The sequence below is a fragment of the Ovis canadensis genome, chromosome 13, assembly GCF_042477335.2.
Source record: "Ovis canadensis isolate MfBH-ARS-UI-01 breed Bighorn chromosome 13, ARS-UI_OviCan_v2, whole genome shotgun sequence".
NCBI classification, from domain to species: domain Eukaryota; kingdom Metazoa; phylum Chordata; class Mammalia; order Artiodactyla; family Bovidae; genus Ovis; species Ovis canadensis.
The window spans coordinates 70,358,721-70,385,202 of record NC_091257.1 but is presented as its reverse complement, the minus strand read 5'-3'; the positions used below and the strand labels follow the sequence as shown (position 1 = coordinate 70,385,202).

The window sequence follows — 26,482 nt, the reverse complement described above, 5'->3', positions numbered from 1 at the left end:
ATGATGTCGTGGGGCTTCTTTCCTAGTTTGAGGAGACAAGTGACACACACACACACGCGCACACGTGGATGAAATGGAAGGTGGCTATAACTGTTAATGGGGTAAGTGGGCCTGGCGTGGATGGAGGTGTCTGTGAAGTGGAATTTCCATTGAGTAGGAGCTGGGGGGACAACATGGCTGAGAATGGGGGTGGGGCATGACCTTGCATTTGCAGAGCATTCAACCCAATCTTGGAAAGATGCCATCTGTGGGCACACACAGATCAGCGGGGAAAGAGAAGTACGCTGAAACCGGTGGGTGCGTCTGGTCTCCTACGCAGGACTCAGGAGCCCCTCTGGGCCCCAGCTGGACTGTGCCTCCAAGCCCTGTGTCCTTCTTGGCCCCCAATCCTGTTCTTTCTGTTTTGACTTTAAACAGATTGGATGTGGATTTAAACAATATTTACCCAGACCCATTCTAACTTGTGTTTTTCATTTGGAAATATTAATTGTGACCTTTCAGAACTCCCAATTAAAGTTTTCCAATAAAACGAAAAGGGTGAACAAGCATGAGTCTGGGTGAGGCAGGGCAGATTTGTGCAGTAGGGACACTGTCCACTGAGTCCTTGTCCCTGCCGTGGACAGGCAGGCAGTCACACCCCTCGAGGTCTGGGAACCCTGGTCTCTGTCCCAAGTGGGGAAAAAGCTGAGTCCTGTGAGACCTGTCCCCGTTCCTCATTACAGCCTTGGCTTGCTGAGCCTGGAGATGCACGTGGGCTTAAGGGCTCCCTTATTGCCTGGTGTACCTGGCCAGTCACTGCCTTCCTGCCAGTCCCGTTCCCTCTGCCTGGTGACACCTCAACCCCAGAGCATCCCCCCACCCTGCACACCACCACTTGGGCTTCATACCTAAACCCAGCCAGCTGCAGGCAGACCCACCACGAGTTCTGGGGTGTGTCTTCACACAGAAATGCTTGTTCCCATCTTCTCCCCAGACTCCCTCCAGATCCTCAGGTGGGGCTGTTACGGATTCCATGAAATGAGCAGAATGCCGTTCAGTCACCTGGAGAGACCATGCCCCTTCCAGTCAATGGGGGGTGTGGCAGGTACCAACCAGGCTGGGGGACCAGGTTCACCCCACATCACAAGAACAGTCAGCCTTTCAGCTGCAGCTTGCATTACCGTCCCACTCCCAGGCCCACCTCACCGAGCAGCAGGAGCTGTGGTTCTCAGTGGACTGTCCCCAGCAGCATCTCCATCAGTCTTGGAGCCCGTGGCCAACAGCTGTCCATGGTTGCAGCAGCTGTGTCCTCTCCGGACACTTCAAAGGGACCCTTCATCAGGAGACCCACCCTCTTGGGGCTGGCTCTGACCCTTGCAGGTCTAGTCGGGGCGGAAATAACAGGCGGATTAACAGTGGTGTCGCCTGGCAGCTCACTCTGCCCAGGCTTGTGAGCCAGCATCTGGGTAGTCTCCAACAGCAGACGCTTCAGCGAAGTTTTAAATTAGGCAGAAGCCCGCAGAGCTGCTGGAAGGCTCCATTTGCTAGGCGTTTGCTGGGCTCTCTTGCACACATTTATGTCAACAATGAAAAATCGCATCACCAACGGCCAAATCAAATACCCCAGTTGTGTCAAGATTCCCCAGATGTGATGTGCAGAGCTTGCAGCCCCTTGTAAATTCCACGTTGCTTCTTCCCATTAAAGACGCCTAGAGATTTCTCTGCCGGGAGCACTGGCTCCTTGGAGTTCCTCTCTTCCCCTCAGGGCAGAGAGCAAGTCCTCCCACAGCCTGTACTCACACCTGAGGGGAGTGAGAGCAGCCCACCAGGCTGTTGCTCTTGCCCAGAAAACCTTCTCAGGTGAGCTGCTCTGCAGGAGGGGCCCAGGACCCTGTCTCAGAGCTGGAAGCGTCAGTCCTGCCTTTAGATTTCCTACTGCTTGAAGGAGGCTTGGGGAGAACAAGGGGACAGCACAGGCACCAGCCGTGAAGCTCTGACCATTGGCAATAGCTCAATCAGCCTCGTCTGCAGGAGACCCACATCTCTCAACAGTAACACAAGTTTTCACAGATACAGTGAGGGAGGGGAAGGCATGCGACGAAGGCTGGTTTCTTGGGAGCAGAGAAAGTTTAGGCACACCACAGGCTCTAGGGGAGGAAGGACAGACGGAGGGGCCAGTCCAACTAGGCTCTGGGTTTCCAAAGGCAAGGACACAGATTGTCGGGTCTGCGAAGGGATGTGAGCTGAGCCGGCAGAGCCCATCTTCCCTCCAAGTTCACAGAAAATACGTTGGCTCCCTGGCATTTAGCAAACGCGGGGCTAACGTCTCCTCAGGGTGCTGTGCTCGCAGGTCGGATGAACAGTGAGCTTCAGCGGAACAGGGTCGGGCAGGTGTTAATGATGAGGCTCAGCCCCGGAGCAGTGTCATTTGGCTGTCAGCTCTGGAGTTTCCGTGAACTGGGTAACCCAGCGTGGACTTGGCTTCATAAAGGGAACCCGTGCCTTTTATAAAGATGAAGGACATCTGAGCCCAGGATGGCTGGCCACCAGGAGCTGTGATGATCATGTATCCCCTCCCCCTCCTACTCATGCTGGGCAAACCTGTGATGTGGGGTGTGCAGAGTGATGTAAAAACAAGTCAAAGGGCAGGTTGGTGTCCTCACATGCATACAGGGCACAGCATCCGGTCCTGGCAGGCAGGGAGAAGGCCGCCCCACATAAGGGGAAACGAAACAAGCGAGGTGAGCATCCTTCCTGTGCTTGGTCGGAGGAAGCTGGTGCCCCAAGGGGTCAGGACCCTGGGCTTCAAGCAGATGGAGCGGGATGGAGGTCCTGCTGCAGGGCTGGAGACTCTGCAGAAGACAGCCCACCTCTCTGAGCCTCCGTGTCCTCCCCTGGAGAAGGGACAGAGGCCCTCCTGGGAGGCTCTCGGGAGCTTTCGCGGAAGCATCTGCACTGAGACTGAGAATCCGGCCGCCCTGACCCAGATAGGGGGTCACATGTTCCCCGGGAAGCAGCAGACTCGACCACCGCGGCCCGTGGACAGGAAGCTGGGTATGTGTGCGTCTCCTCCCAAGACGACAGAGTTGGGGAACCCAGAATCAGTGCCCCACAGCAGCGTCTGTGGAGCCCTTGTCTCACCCACATCCATCTGCAGCCTGGCCATGCCCAGAGTGGGTGATCGGCTCAGGGGATCACTTCCTGGGGGCCCAGACGGCTCGGTGAGGGCAGCGGCCCAGGTAAAGTCTGCACCCTTGGTGTCCAGCTCTGCTGGCCACAGGCGGTGGATGTTCTGGGGCTTCCTGCATGAATGCTCAGAGCTTCTGTTTGTCCCTGCCTCCTGGGGACTCAGAGCAGGCACCTGAGAGGTGTTTGTTGGCTGGAGTGCAGGGGGAAGTGTCCCTCAAGGACCACCTGCCTCTGGATTGAAAGGCGTGACCTGCAGACGTGTTGGGTAGATGGCAACCCAAGCTGGCAGGAGCCCGACTCCAGGTCCAGGCTGGCCTTCCAGCTCCTAGACTGTGTGGGCCCCCTGGTCCCCTCTTGGCAGGAGTGGGGACCCCCTCGCACACCACTCCCTTGGCAGAGCTGGGACCTCTCCTGTGCCCATCATTCCACCTGTGAGCAAATCGCAGGAGGCCTGCTTATCTATTATTTTTCATAAATTATGCCTTTGATGTTGTATCTATAAATCATCACCATACCCAAGGTCACCTAGAATTTTCTTCTGTGTTAACTTTTAGAAGTTTAATAGCTTGCATTTTACATTTAGGTCTGTGACCTGTTTTGAGTTAATTTTTGTGAAGGGTGTGAGGTCTGTGTCAAGATTTTTTTTTTGGCTTGTGGGTATCCAGTGGTTCCAGCATCATTATTGGAAGAAATATCTTTGCTCCTGTGTGTTGTCTTTGCTATTTTGTCCAAGATGAGTTGACTGTGCTTATGGGGGTGTATTTCTGTTCCATTGATCTGTTTGGTCTTTCACCAGAACACACAGTCCACTAGCAGCTCAGCCCCTTCCACCTCCTAATCAGGCTGGAATGCCCTCCCCTCTTTTCCCTGCCTTGGCCTGGGTTAAAGCCATCATTGTCCCCTACCAGGTGATGGCAACGTGCACCATCCTGCCACAGTCAAAGGGCCTGTCTCTCCCTGAAACACCCTGTGCACACACTGCCACCTGACTTCTCGCCTGGGTACCTCTTGTCCCAAATCCCACTCCAGCCTCACAGGCCTCCTCTGCGTGGAGCCAGCTGCTTCCCCATAGTTTGCAGCCCACCCCTTCCTTTTGTGTCTCAGTGAAATGCTGCCTCCTCCAGGAAGCCACCTGGAATCCCCCAGCTGAGGCCCCCTTGTGCTTCTCCCTGGCTGCACTGCTGTTCGCCCCAGCCTCACACGGGGTGTTGCTGCCTTTTGCTGTGGGCACTGCTCGGAGTGGGGTCACAGATGGACATGGGCTCCCAGACTGTTTGTTACACATCGGGACTAGACAAGCACAGAAATCACGAGTGAGCACTTAGGAACCTGCAGCAACACCCTGCCCACCATCTTCCCCTGGCAGTTCATCTTTACTGTATGTTACAGAGGCATCAGCGTGTGATGGAAACCAAATTAAAAAGCAAAACACTGGGCTTTCAGCAGAATGGACTGGGCAGTGGGGCGTGGGCTTTGCCTTAGGAAGAAAGTCCAGGGCACCTGAGAAGACATGGGCGAGACAGGTTTGAGTTCATGGATGACCCCAGAGTCCATCACCCCTGCACCTGGATGCTGCGGCCGGCTGTCCACATTATGAACTTGGGCGCACCTCCCCTCTCCAGGAACTGTGAGCGAATCTGCGAGGCTGTAGCCAGGCCCAGCCACTGCCCGGACAGCTGCTGTCCATAGATTCAGTTGGGGCTGTCAGGAACTTCCACTTAGTACTTCCTAGTGACGAGTCATTATCACCAGCTCCTCTCAAGGTGAAAGAGGAGCATGGCAGAGGCGCTCCTGCAGTTCCTTGACTGAATGAGGGTGCAAGGGTGCCGGGAACTGAACCGTGCTTGGTGCTGCGCACCACCCCCCAGCCCCAGACGCTCCCGGAGTCTTCACGAGCCCAAAATAGCAGGTACGGCAGGGAGGGAGGCCTGTGTCTTTTCTTTTCCCACAGATGGCACACGCTAATTATCCTCATTTGTGTGGCACCTTACACCTCTGTAGGCTTTTTTCCAAATGTTGGGAAACAGATCATCACGTCTGTTTCCATAGCTGTGTGAGAGCTTCTCCATTAACAGGATTGGGCAGGACCATCTGCGTGTTTAGTGAGAAATTCGCCACCAACAGTGAGTTTAAAACTTTGAAGCGAGGGCTGGGCGGGATGTTTTCTCACCTGTGTGTGGGCTGCCAGAGAGGGGCGGGGATGCAGAGACCAGAAGGCCAGGTGGGGGCCTCCCACAGCCTTCCTCACTTCTTGGCCAGCTCCCCTGGTCTCAGTGGTGTGCCCAGCCCAGGCTGCTGAAAACCAAGCCAGAGAACTTTCCAGAAAAAAAAAAAAAAAAACAAGGGCAGGAAGCCCCTCTACTGCCAGCTGGTCTTCAGGCAGGTGAGCTCACTTCTGGAGCCTCAGCCAGACTCGTCACTAGGAAGTACTAAGTGGAAGCTCCTGACAGCACCAGCCGAATCTCCTCAGTCTGGGAGAAGCTGCAGCCGCTGGGCTCACAAGGGTCCAGTCTTGCAGAGTGACTGTGAGGGCCTTGCGACCTGACAGAAGGTTCTGGAGGACGAGTGGCAGCATAGGAGGTCTGCAGCCACGCTGGGCCCTCAATCCTTGTGCAGCTCCTGAGTCATCTCTCCTGTGGCAGAGAGGTCCTCTCCGCTAGCTTCTAGTGCAAATTTACACAATTTGCAATTAAAGTAACACAAGTTGCTGAGCAAGGACAAGGGAACTCATAGCCTGCCCATCTCTGGGTGCTCAGGCAGGAGGGCTGTGGGCTGTGGCAGTGAGGAGAGGGCCTGGATTGAGCTGGTGTGGACAGAGCCACGCTCATCCAACACGTTTCCACGGCACTGCAAATGCAAGCTATGCGTCAGACTAACAGGGCACCAGATGATCATTCATTCACTCAACAAATGTATGCTGAGAGCCCGCTTCATGCTGGAGACATGGCCAGGATGGCAGGCCTGCCTGCCAGGAGCATGCCAGCCAGTGGAGGGCCAGTCCGACTCCCAAGGCTGCTGTAACAAAGCAACACCAACGTGGTGGCTTAAAACCACATGAATGGGCCTTCCCTGGTTGTCCAGTGGTTAAGAGTCTGCTCTGCAATGCAGGGGACATGGGTTAGATCCCTGATCTAGGAGGATCCCACATGCGGTGGAGCCACTAAGCCCATGCGTCACAAGTACTGAGCCAGATCTCTAGAGCCTGAGAGCCGCGACTGCGCTTGCAGCCAACAACCACTCAGCCCGTGTGCCTGGAGCCCGTGCCCCGCTCTAAGAGAAGCCCCCGCAACGGGAAGTCCACGCGCCACAACTAAGAGCGATCCCCGCTCACTGCAGCTGGAGAAAGCCCGCATGCAGCAGTGAAGCCCCTATGCAGGCAATAAATGAATAGATTTTTTTTTTAATCCACATGAGTGTTATTACCTGGCATCTATGAGGTCTCTTGTCCATACCGGTGCCCTGTCCCCATGCAACAGGACTGGCTACTTCTAGAGGCTCCAGGCCAGCAAATCCTTGCACTGCATTTTCCAGCCTCTAGAAGCCAATTCTTGGCTCACAGCCCTTCATCCGTTTGCAGAACCCGCAGCGCAGTGTCTTGCAGCCTCTCTGACCTGCTCCCCTCATCACATCTCCTTCTCCGGCTCCGACCTCCTGCCTGCCTCTCATCAGAGTCCTGATGAGAGGGAGGGCCACCCGGGTGACCAAGGATCACCTCCCATCTCCAGATCCTTAACTAGAAAACATCTGGGATCCCTTTGGCCCTGAAGGTGAGGTATTTTCAGGTTCTAGGATTAAGTTCTGGGAGCTGAGGGGGTGGGCAAAGTGCAGAGGGGCCGGGAGAGGTGCTGGGAAGCTCTCAGGGGCCCTGACTGATCCCAAGCAGGTCCGACCCAGCCGGCCGCCCTGGAGGCCTAGGGAAGGGTGAGAGGGAAGAATCAGGGAGCATGTAGGATGGGAAGACCCCCCCCAGCCCCTCCCCCCTCCCCCCACCACCTCCGCCGCCTCCTGGCAGTTTAAGCCTGTATCAGACCCACTGTTGCAGAAATAGTCCTGCCAATCCATCCCTGGCCCTGCGGGAGCGTCCACTCCCAGGGACAGTCCCCAATCACAGGCTGAGTCTGAGTGGTCAGAGGGGCAGCAAGCGTGGGGGAGGGACCGGGGTAAGGGAAGAGGCCCTCCTGTCTAGTTGCATGCTGGGCACCACTTCCAGACACATACACAGTGCCTGGAGTCCCCAGCCCCTGGCCACCCAGAGAGGGAGACTCTTAGCTTCCAGCCAGGACTAGAGGCCAGAATTCCATGCTGAACAGGCAGGAAGTCATATTTTTTTAATGTTAATGAACTAATGGAAGCAAACAGCAGAACTATCCCTGACTCACCAGGGATGGCCCTGGGACTTGTGAGTGAGCAATGAAGGACAAGAGAGGTGCTAGAAAATTCTGCGTGCCAGGGTCCACTGAACAGCCGTTCTGCTCACAAGCCTGCCCTGTTCTTTCATCCTGACATCTCATGAGAGCCTGATCTCACCTCTATCTGGGCCTATGACAAAGAATGGCCCCCAAAAGAAGCTTTTTTAAAATATAAGTTTATTTATTTTAATTGGAGGCTAAGTACTTTACAATATTGTATTGGTTTTGCCATACATCAACATGAATCCACCACAAGTATACATGTGTTCCCCATCCTGAACCCCCCTCCCACTTCCCTCCCCATACCATCCCTCTGGGTCATCCCAGTGCACCAGCCCCAAGCATCCTGTATCATGCATCAAACCTGGACTGACTATTCGTTCCACATATGATATTATACATGTTTCAATGCCATTCTCCAAAAAAATGCACCCTGTGCAGCCTGATGAAACAGCCTGCACCCTCGTCCCCAGACATTGCCGGGTTCAAGATACGATTTTAGGATGCGTCTCAAAGTGCTAAGCTAGGGGCCTGCCCCGTCAAAGGGAAGGAAGTTCGGATCCTGCGCTGAGCAGACAGTCCCACTGCCCCCTTTGGGGGTTAAAGGAAAGGGGATGATGCTGCCTGGGGTCCTGGGGAGGCACCAACTTGTCCCTTCCCTGAATCCTGTGCCCCTTTCCTCTCTCTGTTCTTCCCCAAAAGGTGGGACCATGGGGACATGGGACACCTGGGTGCTTGAGGAAGCTGCTCCGGTGTGACCAAAGGAAGTCTCCTCTCTGTGTTGACCACCAAATGCTCAACTGGGGCAATGTTTAGACACCTCACCATATCCCAGGCTGCACTGTGACACTCACGCTCGGGTATGGAAGCACCGCTGTGTCACCTGCAGGGCTGTTGCCCGATGACCCAGGACCTCAAGAGAATATTCAAGTTAATCCAAACAAGAGCGGGTACCCAGCACTGTGCCATTTGCCCCATTTAGACAAATGGTGTCTGATGCTGGAGTCCATGTACCACCCACCTCTCTGCTCTCTCTGCAGCATCCGTGGAGGTCAGATTTCATCGTCCTCTGTCTCATCATCCCCTACTAGTTGGACAGAAAGTGAAGAGAAATTAAAGAGCCTCTTGTTGAGGGTGAAAGAGGAGAGTGAAAAGGCTGGCTTGAAACTCAACATTAAAAAAGCCAAGACCATGGCATCTGGTCCCATCACTTTGTGGCAAATGAAAGAGGAAAAAGTGGAAGCAGTGACAGATTTTATTTTCTTGGGCTCCAGAATCACTGCAGACTGTAGTCATGAAATTAAAAGGCACTTGCTCCTTGGAAGAAAAGCTATGACAAGCCTAGACAGCATATTAAAAAGCAGAAGCATCATTTTGTTGACAAAGGTCTGTATAGTCAAAGCTATGGTTTTTCCAGTCGTCATATACGGATGTGAGAGCTGGGCCATAAAGAAAGCTGAGCACCAAAGAACTGATGATTTTGAATCGTGGTGCTGGAAGATTTTTGAGAGTCCCTTGGACTGCAAGGAGATCAAACCAGTCAATCTTAAAGGAAATCAACCCTGAGTATTCACTGGAAGGACTGATGCTAAAACTGAAGTTCCAGTACTCTGGCCACCCGATGTGAAGAGCTGACTCCTTGGAAAAGACTCGAATGCTGGGAAACTTGAGGGCAGGAGAACAAGGGGGAAACAGAGGATAAGATGGTTGAATGGCATCACTGACTCAGCGGACATGAATTTGAGCAAACTCAGGGAGACAGTGAAGGACAAGGAAGCCTGACGTGCCACATTCCGTGGGGTCACAAAGAGTTGGACACGACCTGGGGACTGAACAACGGGAACAACAAGTTGGGCAGCAGGTGAAGTGGTGAAGGGCTGCCCGCCCCCCAGGACTCACACGGTCCCATCTGGGCTCTGACCCACGTGAACCCCGAGTTCCGAAGGTGTGAGACACAGTCCCTGGGAAGAAATTGAACGTGGAGGAGGGCCTAATGATAGGAAAGGCCAAAATCAGGGTCAGTACCCACGTCCTGAGTGTCGCCTGCAGCCAAACAGGGAGCTTCGAGGCATTCTGATCAGAGACTGCTTTTGAGTATTGGCCATTTTTGTTTAGTACTAACTGAGAGAAAGACACAGCCAGATCTTCAGTGTCTGAATATAAAAGAACAACAGCAAGCTGACTCCTTGTAGAAGCTTCCAAGGTACAAGTCAGCCACCAGGCCTGTTAGGTTTTTATTCCTTGCTTTCAAAAACACAAGCTGTTTCTCTCCCGGAAGAGCATGTAATGTGCGAAAACATTAGGGATATTGCAGAACGGTTGCATGAAATAACTGGGGAAATATTTCACCAGAGCGTTAACCTTCGCCTGCTGCCCTCCCCTCCCACCCCAAGGAGAGATAAGTTCTCAGAGTCTTTATCTCAGGCCTGTATATAATTGCTGCTTTAAATCACAAAAGCCTTTAGAGACATGAATGCAGGATGCACAGGGCTGTGTTTAGGCTGTTCTCACCTACAAAGCCACCAGATCATGGCCCGCCCCCCGCCCCAAAGAGAAACAATAGGAACCAGGCAGGACGCAGGCATCTTCATCCCCCAAGTGTCTGTGAACATCCGCAGGAATGTTGTACCACAAGTGGGGGCACGTGTCTTTCTGTCGGGCTCTTTGTTCTTCCTTTCTGAAGAATGGATAATTCCTGGGAGTTTGTGTTTCGCTCATAATTGTTTTTTAAATTAAGATACACTTTGCAGCCCCGACTGCTGAGATAAAGATGTGGCTCCTGGGGAAGCACCTTGCTTTTGTAAAAGGAAGCAAAGTGATAAGACCTTGCGCGCTGGTTACTTGCAGAGCCTAGAAAACAAAGTTACCCCTTCACATCTTGTTGTAAAAGCTATTGTCTCGCTCTTTCATCTTCCTTGCATTTCTCCAGCACAGAAGAGGAGCTGGGAGTGGAGAGCAGACCCTGGAGGGGTGGGAGGATGCACGGAGTCTTAACCAGCTTCCTTCTGCCTCCGGGCACAATTGTGTGGGGCTTGTTCTGTGCATCACCTCATTGAATTACAGCAAAACCCTTCAAGGCAGAGGTTGTTATTTCAACATGGCATCTCCTTTGCTGCAATGAGTCCATAAATCTTACTGTGGGTACAGATGCGTGCCCCCTGGTTTGAAGGTGATTGTGCTGGCTCAGGTGTGATGATCAGAGAGGTTTAGCAAGTGCTCCAAGGCCACACAGCTCATGCCTCTGGTTCCCAGGCCTCAGCTCTTGGCAAGACAGCTCATCACACTCTTTCGCACCTGCCACAGTCAGTGCACATAGTAGGTGCTGATCACATAGTAGGGACTCAGTGAGATGAACTGCAGCCTCCTGTACGTGACTTTCTCTTTCTGGCAGCCAGAGGAATCTAGTCCAAAGGCTGCATTTCTCTGAGAGATGGCTTTCCAAGGAAAGTCCAGAACCTTCTTTCACAGTCCTCTAACATGCACTGGGCAGGGAACAAATCAAGTTTGGGCCAGGGTGGTGGGCTGGATGGCAGGACAGCCCCCTGCAGGCAAACCCTCAGCAGGTGTGGATGACACCAGGAGCTCTCCCCCTGCCTCCAGCCTTCCCGGTTCTCGTGGTCTAAATCATCTGAAACGAAATCATCCCTGGTTCATTGACCTTTCTGCAAATTTTAATTTACACTCAGAAGTAAAATGTCACATAATTTTTATGCATTTGGCTGAGCTTCTTTGCCGCTATGTTAAAAAACAATTCTTTATCAAGATTTCATGTCAAATTTGCACCAGGGGTAATTACCCCAGGATAAATGCTGCATTTGCACAAAGATCCACGGGCAAGGCCTGGGAGGGAGCATTGGGAGCCTGGCAAGGACTGCGGGCAGGGCCAGGATCCATCACCCCCAAATCAACTTCATTAACTGGCTGTTCTCCCTGCGGTGGGTGAAGCCCCTGCAGTGAGAGAGGAATCTGCAAAGATTCCTCCAAGACCCAGCCCAGCACACAGCTCTCTCCTCCTCTTTGGGATTTAATGGCCAACACACTGTTTCGAATTGTGGTGCTGAAAAAGACTCTTGACAGTCCCTCGGGCTGCAAGAAGATCAAATGAGGCAATCCTAAGGGAAATCAACCCTGAATACTCACTGGAAGGAACCGATGCTGAAGCTGGATCTCCAATACTTCAGCCACCTGATGCGAAGAGCCAACTCCTTGGGAAAGACGCTGATGCTGGGAAAGATTGAGGGCAGGAGAAGAGGGCAAACGAGGCTGAGACGGTGGGATGGTATCACCGATTCAGTGGACAAGAACTTGAGTGAATTCCAGGAGATGGCAAGGCACAGGGAGGCCTGGCATGCTGCAGTCCATGGGGTCGCAAAGAGCACATGACTGAGCTATGGAACAAGAGCAACAATTGTCCAGTGGCCTCCATCAGAGAAACGGGGCGCAGAAGCATGGACAAACCTCCCGGAGCCTCAGTTTTCTGCTCAAGGGGAGAACAGTAGCAGCATCACAGATTCCACCAACAGGAACCCCCGCTGACAGGAGAGGAAGAGCAAACAGAGGCAGGGAGGTCAGGAAGCCCTTGCAGGGGCACATCCAGCCCATGCCCCAGACTGAGATGAAGCGGCAGCAGTTTTGGAGGCATCTATTACAACAGTTTCCTCAGATGCAGGACTTGCTTTGGACATTTATCCTTCTAATCGCCATTGTATTTACGGTAGAAAAGAAGTCACACTTGTCATGAGGAGTCCACAGAACAAGTGTCCCCGAGCCACTGTCCTTAACTTGGTCGCTACGTACGTGTTCACGTGTTACTGACAGAGTCCATCCTTCTTCCCTCCGATGCAGGGCATGTGTGGCTCCCTTGCTCCTGGACGGTTACCATGTGCCCTGCTTTGCCCAGAACTGGGAGCCAGAGCAAGGTTCTCCCAGGAGGAGACCCAGGAGCCAGTGAGTCCCGTTTCTCAGCAGCAGGTACTCCTTGCTCAGCAATCATGGGAGCAGAGACACCCCTCTCAGCCTTGGGTCCAACCATCTTAGGCTTATATTCCCCTGACCCTCACAGACTTCCCAGGCCCCTGTGCCTCTAATGAAGATTGCCAGAGGGAGAAGCAGGGAGCATGGCAGCCACATTGTGAATCCACATTCCTGCCCCCCTCCTTCCTGGACCTGTGGTCCTGGGCATTCTGTGGACGGTGATGTTGTGAACATGCGGACGTGGGATTAGGACCAGAAACAACACAGATGTCTCAGGCCTTTGCTTCCTTGGGATGGTCCCTGGCTAAGGAATGAGGTGCTCCAGAAAGACAGGTGACAGGAAGAAGTGTCTCAAGGTGTCTCACGCTCTTTCTTTCCACGTCCGGGTTGATTTCATTCTTTACCAACCATTCCTCGTTGTGAGCCTGGTGAATGTGTCTCCAGGTCCCGACCATCAGAGCCCAAAGTGAGTCGGAAGGAGGCCCACCCTGGCAAGTTCAGAGGGCAGCATGTGGCCACTCTCTTTCCAAAGAACTGCTCTGTGGTGCAGCCCCACCTGAGCATCTCCTTGGTTCTGCCCAGGGGTCTCCCCTCTTTGAAGAACAGGGGCTCCTCAAGAGGTAGGGGGTGGGCCCAGCAGAGAGCAGCGTATGAGGGGTGAGCCAGGACAGTCAGTACGTGGATGGACAGTTGGACAGATGAATGGACGCAGATCAGAACAGACAGATGGACAGATGCGGAGCATGTATCTGCTCCTCTCTTCATGGTGCTGGGTGTGTGAGGAGCCCCCGTACTCCGGAGCTGGGAGAGACCATGGCCAGGAGGCTGATCCCACCTCTCTGAGCTGGAGTCTCCAGAGTCACCCACCAGACTGAGGTCCCTGTGCCACCTGGAGCCGCCCTCCCGATCCTCAGCCCAGGTTCAAACAGCACGTCCTCAAACGGCACGTCCTCCCTAGATGGTAGGAACAGTCTCTGAGAGCTTGGAAAGGAGAAGGAAGCTGTGAGTGGATGGATCTGGGGAGCGGGAATGCTCACAAGTGCTTTTAAAACACAGAGAGCACGAAACAGCCTTCCACTGCCCCTCGGTAGAATGGAGTACAATCAGAAACCAGGTCTGGGGCCCAGCCAGGGTCTCCCCTTCCTCCTGTTGGCCTCACCTGCAGAGAGGACAGTCAGGGGAGTGAAGGAAGGGAGACAAAGGAGGTGGGGAGGGGAGAAGGGAATAGAGAGGGGAGGAGGAGAGAAGGGGAGGGGGAGGGGAGTTGGCCCCAGAGGACAGAAATCACCTCCTCTCTACCTGGGCCTTAATTGTGAATGATTTCATTAGCTTCATCCTGATGCACGGGAGCTAATGACAGAGGATGATGGTTCTAAAAATAGCCGGTCCTGCTCCTTGTGTTGTAAAGAGTCCCCCATGGCCTGCCCTCTGGCCTGCCCCTGCCCCTGCCCCCGCCCCGAGCCTGCTGTCTGCCCCAGCACCTACCCCTTGCCCCCCACCCAGTTCAGGTGTGTTAGGAGCCGTAGAGCGGATGGAGCCTGGCCCCAGACCACTGAAGCTGAGCCTGCAGAAGGCGAGGCTAGAGGACGGAGGGGGCCACGGAAGGCGTTGCAAACCCACCCTGTTCTCACGCAACAGGCTTCTCTGGCACCGGGTGGCCCCACAAAGAAGACTAAGGCATAAAAGCGGCCAGGAGCTTACAGGGTGTCCGCCAGGCAAGCAGCTGTCCCCTGAGCCCCACCAGGGGAGCAACCTCACACCATTTTCTCTTGGGAACCCCCGCCCCGACACTCTCCAAACAGAGGCCAAGTGTGAGGGTTGTCTCCCCACCCCCACTTGTAAAACAGGTGACAGCTGTCCCTCCCAAATGGCGGGGACGCTGTGTGCTCTGGGTGTGGAGTTTGGCCCAGAGCCTGGCAGGTGCTGAGATCTCTATAAGCAACCGCAGTCCTTACTATTACAATGATCACCTTTGTTAGCTGTAACCAGGGCCCCTAAGAGAACGTGAGCTTGTCCTTGTGCAGCTTAGCAATAGCCATTCATCGCCAGCAGCACCAGTGGCAATGACGTTCCCACGCCTGAAATGGAACAGGGAGCCCCTGGGCACCGCCCTGGGTGTCGCAGAGCCTGTTCAGAGAGCCCACTACCTCCTCCCTGGGGTCTAAGGATCGCCTGAGCCTTATCCTTTCTTCCTGACCATCCTCATCAGGAGAGCAGGAAAGGTCTACCCCAGGCCAGCCTCACCATAGTGCACAGAATTACAGCCACAAGCCTGAACTGCCCTTGTAGACGGTCAAGACTGTCCATACACGTGCAGCCATATCTCTCATGGTGTCTTAAAATGTAGTCATGACCATCTGTTTGTGAATGGACACCTGGGTGTGGTTTTACATGTCAAGCTCTTGGTGGCAGGAGCTGATGGAAAGACTCGGGGGAGCCTTGGAAATTACTGAGGAGTGGTGCTTCTTAAATGACGCCTATGATGCCCTTGGCTGGTCTGTGTCCCTGGGGAAGGGCCCCAGGGCAGGGACAACCACGGTCATGTTCACACCCCAGAAGGAAGAGGGCGCTTCCGGCACAGGCTGGAAGCCAGGAGCCCCTCCCCATGAGCCCTGAGCTCTGCCGCTCGCTGGCCATGGGCCCCAGTTTCCTCTCCTGGACAGTGTGGAGCACAGAGTCCTGACAGATCTGTGAGATTCGCTGCAACGGTGAGCTCCAGGTGCCTCGCGGGACCCCTGAGTGACGAGCGCAGGAAAACTCACAGGACGTTCATTAGTTCAGGGAATGTGAGTGCAGATCTCCAGTAAGGTGATAGACTTCTTTTTTTATTGTGTATTTTTGTTTATTTATTTGGCTGCACTGGGTCTTAGTTGCAGAATGCGGAGTCTTTGGTTGCAGCATGAGAACTCTCAGTTGCACCCTGTGAGATCTAGTTCCCTGACCAGGGATCAGACCCAGGACCCTTGCATTGAGAGCATGGACTGCTAGCCAACAGACCACCAGGGAAGTCCCCATAGACTTCTTTTGTTATTTTTTTATTTAAATTTATTTTAATTTGAGGCTAATTACCTTACAATATTGTATTGGTTTTGCCATACATCGACATAAATCCGATACACGTGTTCCCCATCCTGAACCCCCCCTCCCACCTCTCTCCCCATACCATCCCTCTGGGTCACCCCAGGGCAACAGCCCCAAGCATCCTGTATTACTTATTTTTCTTTATTTATTTGGCTGTGCCAGGTCATAATTGCAATATGCAGAATTTTTGGTTGTGGCATTCGAACCCATAGTTGCAGCATATGATGTCTAGTTTCCCTGACCAGGGTTCAAACCAGGCCTCTTGCGTTGACAACAAGGATTGTTAGCCAGTGGACCACCAGGCAAAGTCCCCATAGACTTCTCTCCTTAACAGTCAAAAACCACCTCCATTTTTCCAAAGAATCAAATGGACTCCAGGAATCTTGATGAGAGAGCAAAAAATCTGGGCAGGGCCATGCCCCTAGGGTCAACTCCCAATTTCTGGAGCACCCCCCATCATCCTTGGCTATTAGCAAGTCTCCTACATTCTTGAGATCAGATATGGACCACAGGCCCCTTCCCCCTTCCAGTGACACCGGGCTCTTAGGGGAAGAACATCCCTCATGGCCCAAATCTCTAAGCATGGGAATGACACGGGCGTGGTCAGTCACTCATCATGCTGTCCTCCAGCTGTGATCTGGGCATCTCCCACACCTGGCACTCTGCAGGCCAGTCGGCAGGTCTGCAGCCAGATTCACCAGCGTTACCCCTGCTGGCTCTCTGTGAGTGCAGACAAAAGGACCGCCAACCTCCTCTTTCATCAGGGTTGGGACTGCCTCTTTCATCAGAGGATCCCCCCAACTTAAGGGCCTCGGGCTCCATTCTGATGGGGCATCAGTAGGATTTACTAACAAGGAGCTCAGACCTCGGTTCTGACGACCACTGCAGAAGGAAGGTCTGTGTAAATAACCTTCCTGGGAGCTGGAGTTGCTGCCTTTCCCCACCTCTCCAAGTCCTCTGTCTCCTGAGACACCTGCACCTCTATCTTCCTCAACAAAGGACTGTTAATTAGTCCCACAACCTGGAGAAACACCCCTCCTACTTGGGCTCAGAACCATTCTGAAAGTGAAGCCTTGTGATGCAGTCCCAGCTGTGGTAGGCAGTGTGTGGGGAGACAAGCTCTGCCTCTCGCAGCAGCATCCCTGGATTCACAGGGCGTGTGAATCCTCACTTAGGACCCCGGGAGCTCATCAAAGCAGTACTGGGGTGGAGGCACCCTGGAAAACACAGTCACCCAGACCAGGGAGCATGCTTGTTGCCACTTCCACTGATATTTCCTTGAGAGAAAAATGGATATGAAGTTGGGGTAGCTGGATCGCTGCGCTAGATTCATTATAAAAGAAACCTGGGGCAGAGGCAGGTTTCACGTTGCCTGCCATAGATGAAATGGCATCAGAGAGGTTTTGGTGTTTTGTTTTAAAATGGGATTTTTAACATCTCTGAGACAGAGTGTTTCCTCTGGAGAAGACGTGTCTGATGGAGAGTGAATATCCGTTTTTTAGTAGACTTTATATTTTAGAGAAGTTTTAGATTCATGGGAAAATAGAGCAGAAAACAGAGTTCCAGATGCCCCCTCCTCCCTGCAGTCTCCCCTGCTATTAACACCTCCCCAGGACATTGTTACAACTAGGGGTTTCCCTGGTGGCTCTGAAGATAAAGAATCTGCCTGCAATGTGGGAGACCTGGGTTCAATCCCTGGGTCAGGAAGATCCCCTGGAGAAGGAAATGGCAACCCGCTCTAGTATGGTTGCCTGGAGAATTCCATGGACAGAGCTTGGCAGGCTACAGTCCATGGGGTCACAAAGAGTCAGACACGACAGCAACAACACCTTCACTTTCACTTATTGCAACTAGTGCCAGACATGGTTACAGTGGATGGACCTGCACTGACATCTTCCGTCACCCAAAACCCACCCAAAACCGACAGCCAACTTTAGGGTTCCTTCCTGGTGCTGTACGTTCTTTGGGTTTGGACCAATGTGTGATGACATGTATCCACCATTACAGTATCAGAGTATTTCCTCCACGTGAAAAATCCTCTGTGCTCTTTTCCTTTTCATCCTTCTCTTGCTCCAACTGCTGGCACCCCCTGATTTTTTTAAAAAATATTTGTTTTTATTTATGTGTGTATTTGACTGTGCCAGGTATTAGTTGCTGCATGAGAACTCTTAGCGGTAGCATATGGGATCTAGTCCCCTGGCCAGGGATTGAACCCACGCCCTCTGTATTGGAAGGCAGAGTCTTGACCACTGGACCATCAGTAAATTCCAGCCCCTGGTTGTTCACTGTCTCCACAGCCCTTCCTTTTCCAGAGTGCCGCGCCGCTGGACTCAGATAGTCTGCAGCCAGCTCCGATTGGCTGCTCTCACTATAACATGTGTTTACATTTCCTCCACGTCTTGTCATGACTTGGTGTATCCCTGGATTCCCATTTTTGAAGCTAAGGGGAATAGAACTCATGCATTTATTCCGATAGCATTTAGAGGAACCCCTTGGCAGGTGCTGGAATTCACAGTGAGGAAGGCAGGCCTCGTTCCTGAGGGCCCAGCATACTGGACCTAAGTGGTTGGAGCCACATGAGCAAGGCAGTGGCCTTGGGGGAACAAAGGATGGTCCCCCATATCCTGGAGGACAGGGAGCCCTGAAGGGGGGTGATCCCTGGGCAGGAGAGAGCATTCCTGCACACAGAGTGGGGGGAAGCGAAGTGGGTGCAGGGTGGGATGGAACAGGCCTTGGTGACTGAGCCTCGGACCACAAGGAGGGAGACCACGGGGCAGCTTAGGTGGCCCCTGGGGACACACTTGGACACACAGGACACCTCAGGATTGGCAGCCACTTGAGCAGGTGCAGCAGGTGATGGATGGAAGGAGGGAGAGAGGAGGGAGGCAAACATATTTACTCCTCAGCACAGGCCCAGCTACAAGCTCACCTCTGGCTCATTTTATCTTTCTCAACTCAACTAATAAGAAAAATAATAAAACTAGAGGTTTCATGACCGTAGCTCAAGTCTCCAGCACCGCAGACGCAGCCCGCTGCCCCCATAAATGTCAGCACGCCGGTGCCGACAAGGAAGCAGATGGGGGTAGCCCGTTCCCAGCACACTAGCGCCCCCTTCCTCTCAGGGAGTGAGCAATGAAAAATGATGAGGGTAGGGAGTTAAATGAAATCCTCCTGGCTGGGGGGGCTGCCGTGCCTCCTTTCGTGGGTGCCATGCATTCTTGGCAGATGCTGTGGATAAGCATGGCTGCACCTGTCTGCTGTGAGCTAGCAAGATGGGCATGGGGGATGGAAAATTCTCCTAAGAAAGGGTTTTGCACTGTCCTGGAAAAAGAAAAGAAGCGGGTCTCTGCTGTTTAGCCCAGGGCTTAATTATGGGGCTGCACACAAGGAGCAACTTGGACTCACCAGAGCCAGGGCCCCACACTGCTGAGTCCAGCTTGCGGAATGTGCGGTTTTGACCTGTGAGATGTGCACCAGCTAAAACATTACAAATGCCTTGCATATGGGGTGTTGGTTAGCTACATTATAAAAGTACCCAGGGCCCGGATGGGACACGCTGGCGTACGTAACGACTCGGGGCCCATGTAGCACTGGGCTCGGGGGGGATCTGTGGAATTCCTGGAGTGAATGAGTGCATTCCACAATGTCATCTTCTCCCAGCAAGAGTAGTTTGCTTGTTGATAAAATGAAAGGTGGGATAGATGGCTTCTGGGGAGTGTTCCAATCCTGACATCCTAGAGGTCTGAGACACCCCTCGGAGATGCTGGCGACATGGGGATGCCATCGCAGGTTCTTGGAGGGGGGCATGGTACCCGGAACGTGGCTCATATACACAGGCTGTTTCCAGGAGGGCAGCCTGGATGCCCCCTTCCTGAAGCCTTCGCCTCCCTCCAGGGCTTAGGTGTGCTCTCCCCTTCTCCCAACTTCTCCAGTGAGGGCAGTACCCCCTCACCCTACCCTCCTCTCTCTCCAACCTGTGCTTGGGCCAGGAAGGGAGGGGCCCTGAGGAGGGGAGCTGGGGTCCTGGGGCGCGGTTATTTACAGGAAGGCTTTGTAGAGCTCTGGGCATGTGGGGCCTGGGGGACTGGGGTTTCCAGGGGCAGAAAGCAGAGAGATCCTTCTCCCTGTCCTTCCAGTAGCCAGAAGGCCCTGGAAACTGCTTTTCAGTGAATTCATACACCATAAATTTCACCATTAACGTGAGCAACAATCCAGCGGCATTCAGTACATTTGAGTGTGAAGCAGTCATCGCCTCTCCCTAGTTCCAACACTTCTCATCCCCCAAAGGAGACCCCATATGTCCTGGCAGACACTCCCCAGCCACCAGCCACCACTCGTCTGCATCTGTGTCTGGTGGCTACAGCTCCAGCCCTCCCAATGGGCGATGGCAATGGTGACGGTCTCTCGGGGACCCGCAGTCAGCAGGCAGCACTCTGAGGGATAATGGGAGACCCCACAGGGACATAGCCACGCTCAGTGGATGACCCACGAGAGACTCCCTCGGGGGCCCCCAGGACAGGGGAGCAGGAAGTCCTGAGGTTGTGCAGGCACTGCCAGTCTCCTCTCTGTCCCCCGCCCCCACCACGGAGGGCATCCCTACACATCTCCCTGGTGATGCATCCTTGTTGGGTGGGTAGTGAACCACCTACTTGTGGAAGCCTCTCCTGGATTCCTCTCTTTTTCTTCCTTTTCTCCATCTTTTCCTGGCTCTAGAGTTCCTCTCCTGCAAGCAGACATGTGTGAAGTGGGTATCGGGGGTACTATGATCCACTGTGGCTAAATTTTGAGGACGCGCCTCTGAAGTCACAGCAGTGGGCCTCTGACTCAGTTGACTGGGTGTTTCTATGGCTGGGAAAGGCTGGGATCCTCTCTCAACGTTGGCTCCAGAAGAGGGTGTCACGTTCACTCAAGACAGCCCCTCAGCCTCAAAGGCCACTGGACCTTCCTAGAAACCCCCAGAGTTGGGCAGGGGGTGGTTCTTCCCTCCCGGTGCACTAAGTGTGCCCTCAGTCACTTCAGTCGTGTCCAGCTCTTTGCGACCCCATGGACTGTAACCCACAGGTCCCCTCTGTCCATGGGATTCTCCAGGCAAGAATACTGGAGTGGGTTGCTATGCCCTCCTCCAGGGGACCTTCCTGACCCGGGGATCTAACCCGCTTCTTTTAGGTCTCATGCATTGGCAGGTGGGTTCTTTACGACTGACAGGTCACCCCGCTGGCTGAGCACCTCCTTCCTGTGCGTTTGCTCTGACTCTGGTTTACCCGACAGCCTAGCTCCCGCCACAGCGGCTCTCAGTCCTTGAGATTCCGCCCTTCCCCCATCTTTGCACATGCTGCCCACCTGGAAGCCCACCCCAGCCCAGGCCTCCTGGAGACCCTTATATCCCTGGAGCTTGGCCGAGGCACCAGGTCCTCATCCTAGGAAAACACTCCCCGCTGTGCGTCTCAGTTGGGCTCTCTCAGAACCGGGCTCCTTCCTTCATGCAGAGCCCCCCACCCCACCACCCCTGGGAGCCACACCCCGTGTGATGACCCGCCCCACCCTGAGCTCCATCTGGCAGAGACGTGCTTCTTGCTGACTGTGGCATCTGTAAATCCACACAAACGGATGGATGGATGGCGCTTCCCATGGGAGCTCTGTGTGTGCAGCTGCCTTCTCCAAGGGCCAAAGCCCTTCCAGGGGTGGGCAGAATGCAGGACGCCCTGGGGCGGGGGAGGCCACAGAGATTCCAGCGATAACTCAGTGGGTTCGCATTGGGCGTGTTGGTGGGGACACCACTAGGATGACAGACAGAGACTAACATGTACACAGCACAGAGGGAAACACACCTCCCTGACAGATGGCTGGCAGGGTGCATCCCTGCCCTTGGTCCCAGCCGGAGGACAACCAGCCCAGGGTGCCCATCAGCCTCCACTTCATTTTCCTGGCTTCCTGGTGAGGGTCAGAGAGGGGAGGCCCCTGGAAGATGAAATCCTGCTCTTCTTGAATTTCCTGGTGTTCAGCCTTTCCTGTTGTGTCCATCTAGACAGTTTCCTGGGTGTTGGGTTCTTGCACGTGTTTCTCAAGCCATTGACAGTGCTGCTGCTGATGTAAACGCTGGGCCTTCTCAGCATCAAGTTACATTTCAGGAGCAGAGCGGATGCTGGCGGGTGTCTGTTCTCAAAATAAATAGGGCTTGGAAATGGAATCCAGTCTAAAGGGAGAGGCAGGCTCTGGGGGGCCAGGCCAGCTGGGGAAGGGGACCTAGGCTCCCAGTCGAGCAAGACGGTCAGAATGTCAAGGGCTGGCTGACCCCACACCTCCCACAGGGCTCCCCACCCGGGGACCCCCCAGCTTGGCCAGCCCTCTATTAGATTCCACCGTCCACACTGCCATTTCCCAGTCACCTCCCACCTGGAGCCTTCACTCTAGGTCTTCCTGGGTAGATCCCCAGAGCCGGGCACCACGGGCCCATGAGTATGTTTGTGCAGTGAATGACTTTGTGTGACTTTGGCCAGTGCCTTTGCTTCCCATCTCCTCGGATGGGTGACATGCCGGGGTGTAAGATGATCTGGGTTCATCCAGCCAGCCTCTGCCTGCGCCAGCCCTGGTTCACCCTTTGCTGGTGCTCCCAAAGGCCAGTGCTCAGAGCACCTGCTGCTGGTCAGGTCACAGACCCATGGTCCCAGGTGCATCCCCAGGAGGCATACCAGGGTGGGCATGACTGCAGAGTTCAGCTACACCCCGCACAGGCCCTCCACACCCTGGCATCCCAGCAGGGGCACACACATCAGCCCCTATCCCTGGCCCTGTCCTTGGGCAGGTGGCCGAGTCCTCCCCCTAGGACCACCAGGCCTCTCACAGCCCACCACACCTCCAAGGGGACAGAGGCAGCCCGGGCTGTGACTGTGCGTGTTTCATCAACTGGACCTGATTTCTCTCAGGAATCCTTCTGCCTCTTGTCAAGTTTGTTTAAAACTAATGGAAGCAATTAGCAGGCCTCGGAGACGTGTGGCCGATCTGGGTTGCAGGGAGCAAGCACACCAGGGGGTCCACATCCCAGCCACGGATGGAAGGAGATGCAGTCACCTCTCCAGGCAGTTTTCTCCAGTGGAGCCTGGAGGAGGTCATGACCCCAGTGCCTGCAACTCTGCATAGGTGTTTTCTTCCCACGAGGCTGGAGGACATTCTTGCTGGGGTCACAGCATCCGGCCTGGCCCAAGAGGAGTCCATGGGTGTGCACGGCCCGACAGCTTCTGACCCCTAAAAGAGAAGGACTTTACCTGCAGAGAGGAGGTAGACCCCAAAATGAAAAGGAACAAGAGGAGGGAAGTAGGTTGAAGAGAAAGCAAAGAGAGAAAATTGGGCAGGATACGCTGAGGGTGGTAAAAGCCTCCACTTGGCTAGCCCCCGGCTACAGCGCCAACTCTGAGATTCCCAGCCACCAATAAAGAGGCAACTGCCTTGAACACCTCTCCAGGAAAATACAAATGGGCTCCTGGGTGAAGCGTCAGCTCCTGCCCAAGACCCCAGATGTGTCTCGGGGAGTCTGCCCACTCCCCCACCCACCAAGAGCTCACTTCCCATTTTTATGACAAGATGTAGTGTCTGTAACCTTCTGAGCAATGTTTGCATGTTGAGAAATCTAAACCCACATTTCTTAGGGTTTCAGATGGGCACTCACTTAATCAGAGCTGAAGTGCCATGAATGCCCCTGGTGTCACGAAGAAAAAGCCTTCCTGATCTTTCCCTTTGACAGAGAGATGGTCACCCAGCAGTGCCCAGGAAGGCACTGTCCTGAACTCTCCTCCTTCTGAAAAGCCAGCTCCCCGACTCTGTGTGCGCTTGGAATGGCCCCCAACTTCCCACAGACACATTCCAGCTCCCGCCTCCTCACTGACATGGGCTCGAAGTCTCAGACAAGGTGGTGAAATGAGCCATTGGGTGGAGCTGATCAGCCGGCCTGCAGTGACACAAGCCAGAGGCCAGTTCTGTGTTGTCCCAAAGCCCCTGTGCCTCCTCAGGATTGGAGGGTCCTAGTCAGACCCCGGGGTTGAAATGGTCTTAAAGGCGCCTGCATGGAAAGGCTGGCTTTATCATTGTAGGTCGTGTCTGGTAGTGCCATCTTCAATGTTCTGAGGGTCTCCCATCCATGGAGGATGTCCAACCCCTGCAAGGTCCCTGCTCCTGTGGACGGTGCCCCAACCTTCCTATTGGGGCAGGGCCTACGCAGGTAATTTTTTTTTTCTGACATCTGCGTCCACACTTTCCTCAAATGCCGCCAAAGCTCTGCACTAATTTAAAAAAAAAAAAAAATACAGCAACACCGTCACTTAATCTGGAAGAAATGCAAACTCCCTGCTGCTGTCCAGTCCCATTAGTGATATTAGAAATTTGCTTTCAGAGAACAAAGGGCTTATTTCTGTACTTTGTGCTAATCTCTGGCAATCACAGCATTGTCATTTTATCTTTGTCAAAGACAATTGAGCATCAGAAATGATTGATCCATTCAGTTTGTTGCTGACTTTAATTTGTATACTGTTGGGCGATGGTACACTGAAAGCAGCCTAGCATTCTCCTGTCACTTGGGAAAGAATGTGACTATTCCCTCCCCAGGGGGCATTTCCCTGGAGCCTCAAGCCACTCGTCACCTGGATTGTCCTCTTCCACCCGAGGACCTCGTCTGTGAACCCTGGAGTCTGTGCACATGCGGAGATGCCTGGCTCCATCACACTGAAGAGCATTTTTGTATTAAACCCATGAGTGGGAGGTGTCGGTGACTGGGAGATGTCTGGAGTGAAGTATTTGAAATGAGGGAACGTTCATGTTATTTATTATTTCAAGGCAGCCAACAATAAAAGGTGAACCTGGGGGAAACACTTTATCAGAACTAACAATAAGGAGCTTTTTTTTAGTTTCTAGAATAAATAGTAATTAAATCATGTAAGCTGTGACAGTGAAATTGCTTAAAAAACCAATCCTCCCACCATAATTGCTGAGATACCCACATTTTTATAAATGTTAGGTAACTTTATCTGTTACTTTCATCAGCAGAATGTGACACTGGCTGTGGGTGCCTCGTAATTTACCATGGCTTCAGGTGGCAGCTACAGAAGTGCAGGATAAGAAGGCCCTGATGCAGTCCCAGGCAACAGGCAGCTTCCGCTCTGTCTTCTCCTGCAAGGAGGGGGCAGGGGGGCACAAGTGGTCCGGAGATGGAGTCACAGGAGGTGCCTAATGGATGTTTGGGGTCAGTAGACCGTCCACCTTACACGCCTGCTTCCAGGTCATGAGAAAGCTCCAGCTGCCCAAGGTCACTTGAGAATCCACTGAATGCCACCCCGGTCAACTCAGACTCCAGCTGAGCCCAGAGGTGGTAGTTAAGTTGGGGAGAGGGGGATGAGTTTGCAGAGATGAGAATAGCTATGCTTCAGAGAGAATGAAGCAAGTTCCTTGGGTTTTGTTGTTGTTCCTTTTTCTAAGGTCTCAGCTGATTCCCAGGAGGTAGAGATAAAAACCCCTGGACCTCCCTGGAGGCTCAGTGATAAAGAATATACCTACAATGAAAGAGAGGCAGGTTCTATCCCTGTGTTGGGAGGATCCCTGGAAGAGGAAATGGCTTTCCACTCCAGTGTTCTTGCTCGGAGAATCCCCTGGACAGAGAAACCTGGAGGGCTACATACAGTCCATGGGGTCGCGGAGTCAGACACAGCTAAGCGCACACAGAGATAAAACTCAGTACCTGAAGGTCAAGCAATCAGTTAAATAATCGCTTTCTCACCCATATTAGAGACCGAGGACTGCAGCTGAACATAAGCTCTGAGCAGACACCTGCCCACCAGGCTTTCCCACCCACCCTGACCTTATCCCCTTTCTCTTGCAGTCAAGTTCAGCAGCTGCCTGGGGACCAAGGGGACACACTATGAGACCAACAGCATGGACTTCAAGGTCGGGGCCGACGGAACGGTCTTCGCCACCCGGGAGCTGCGCATCCCCTCTGAGCAGGTGGCCTTCACCGTGACAGCGTGGGACCACCAGACGGCTGAGCGCTGGGACGCTGCAGTGAGGCTGCTGGTGGCCCAGACCTCGTCCACGCACTCCGGACACAAGGTGAAGCATGACGGCACGCAGGGAGGGCCTGGGCGCATGTCCTTCCTCCTCAGGTGGCTGAGCGGAGCCTGATTAGCAGAGGCAGACACCTGAGTGGGTGGCACAAGGCTTGGGGGCGACCTCTGACCTCCCGCCTTCCCAAGCAGGGCTGCTCACAGGCCCCCATCAGCTTGGGGCATGGTCATCAGCACCCTGACGGTCAGTTCCTTTGCGAACAAGAGCCTCATGGCTCCATTTCTCACTGGACACCTCTCCTGCCTAACCTTGTAGCCCCTCAGCCTGGGGGCTCCCGAGGCCTAGAGGAACGAGAAGTAAGACAGAGGCCACATGGCTGGCCGGGCAAGGCAGGCAGGGTAGCTGGTGTGAGACTGATTCAGAGAGAGAGGAGGGGGAGGAACGGGAGGAGGGCGGGGGTGGAGGGCACACTTCACATAAACACACCAGCCCATGTCCCCAGGCCCCAGCCCTCCCTCTGACTTCCCCTCTAACTTAGCTTCGTGGCTGTGTTGATAGGATGGGAGGGGTGAATTCACCTTCCCCCCACCGCCCCCACATCCTGAAAGACCTCTCCACCCTGTGTGCCCCAGGACTCCAGGTCCAGACTCCTCAGCCCCCAGAAATGCCCACGTTAGGTTCCTGAGTCTGCGGGGCCCAGCTCTGCTCACCTTGGCCCGCGTTTCAGCAGCTGTGTTGGCCTCAGGCTGGGGGCTGCTGGGTCAGCAGAGAAATTGCGGCCCAGAGGACCCGCATGGTGGGTCCAA

The 26,482-nt window shown here is 53.9% G+C and overlaps 1 protein-coding gene across 1 annotated transcript in view; it reads left to right on the top strand.

The window, feature by feature from the left end:
• CDH4 (cadherin 4) overlaps positions 1–26,482 on the top strand; it is a 478,160-nt gene that overhangs the window by 323,092 nt on the left and 128,586 nt on the right. Inside the window, exon 3 of the mRNA XM_069546793.1 lies at positions 25,495–25,721. Within this exon, the coding sequence (XP_069402894.1) occupies positions 25,495–25,721 (227 nt within the window). The remainder of the gene's footprint in view (positions 1–25,494; positions 25,722–26,482) is intronic.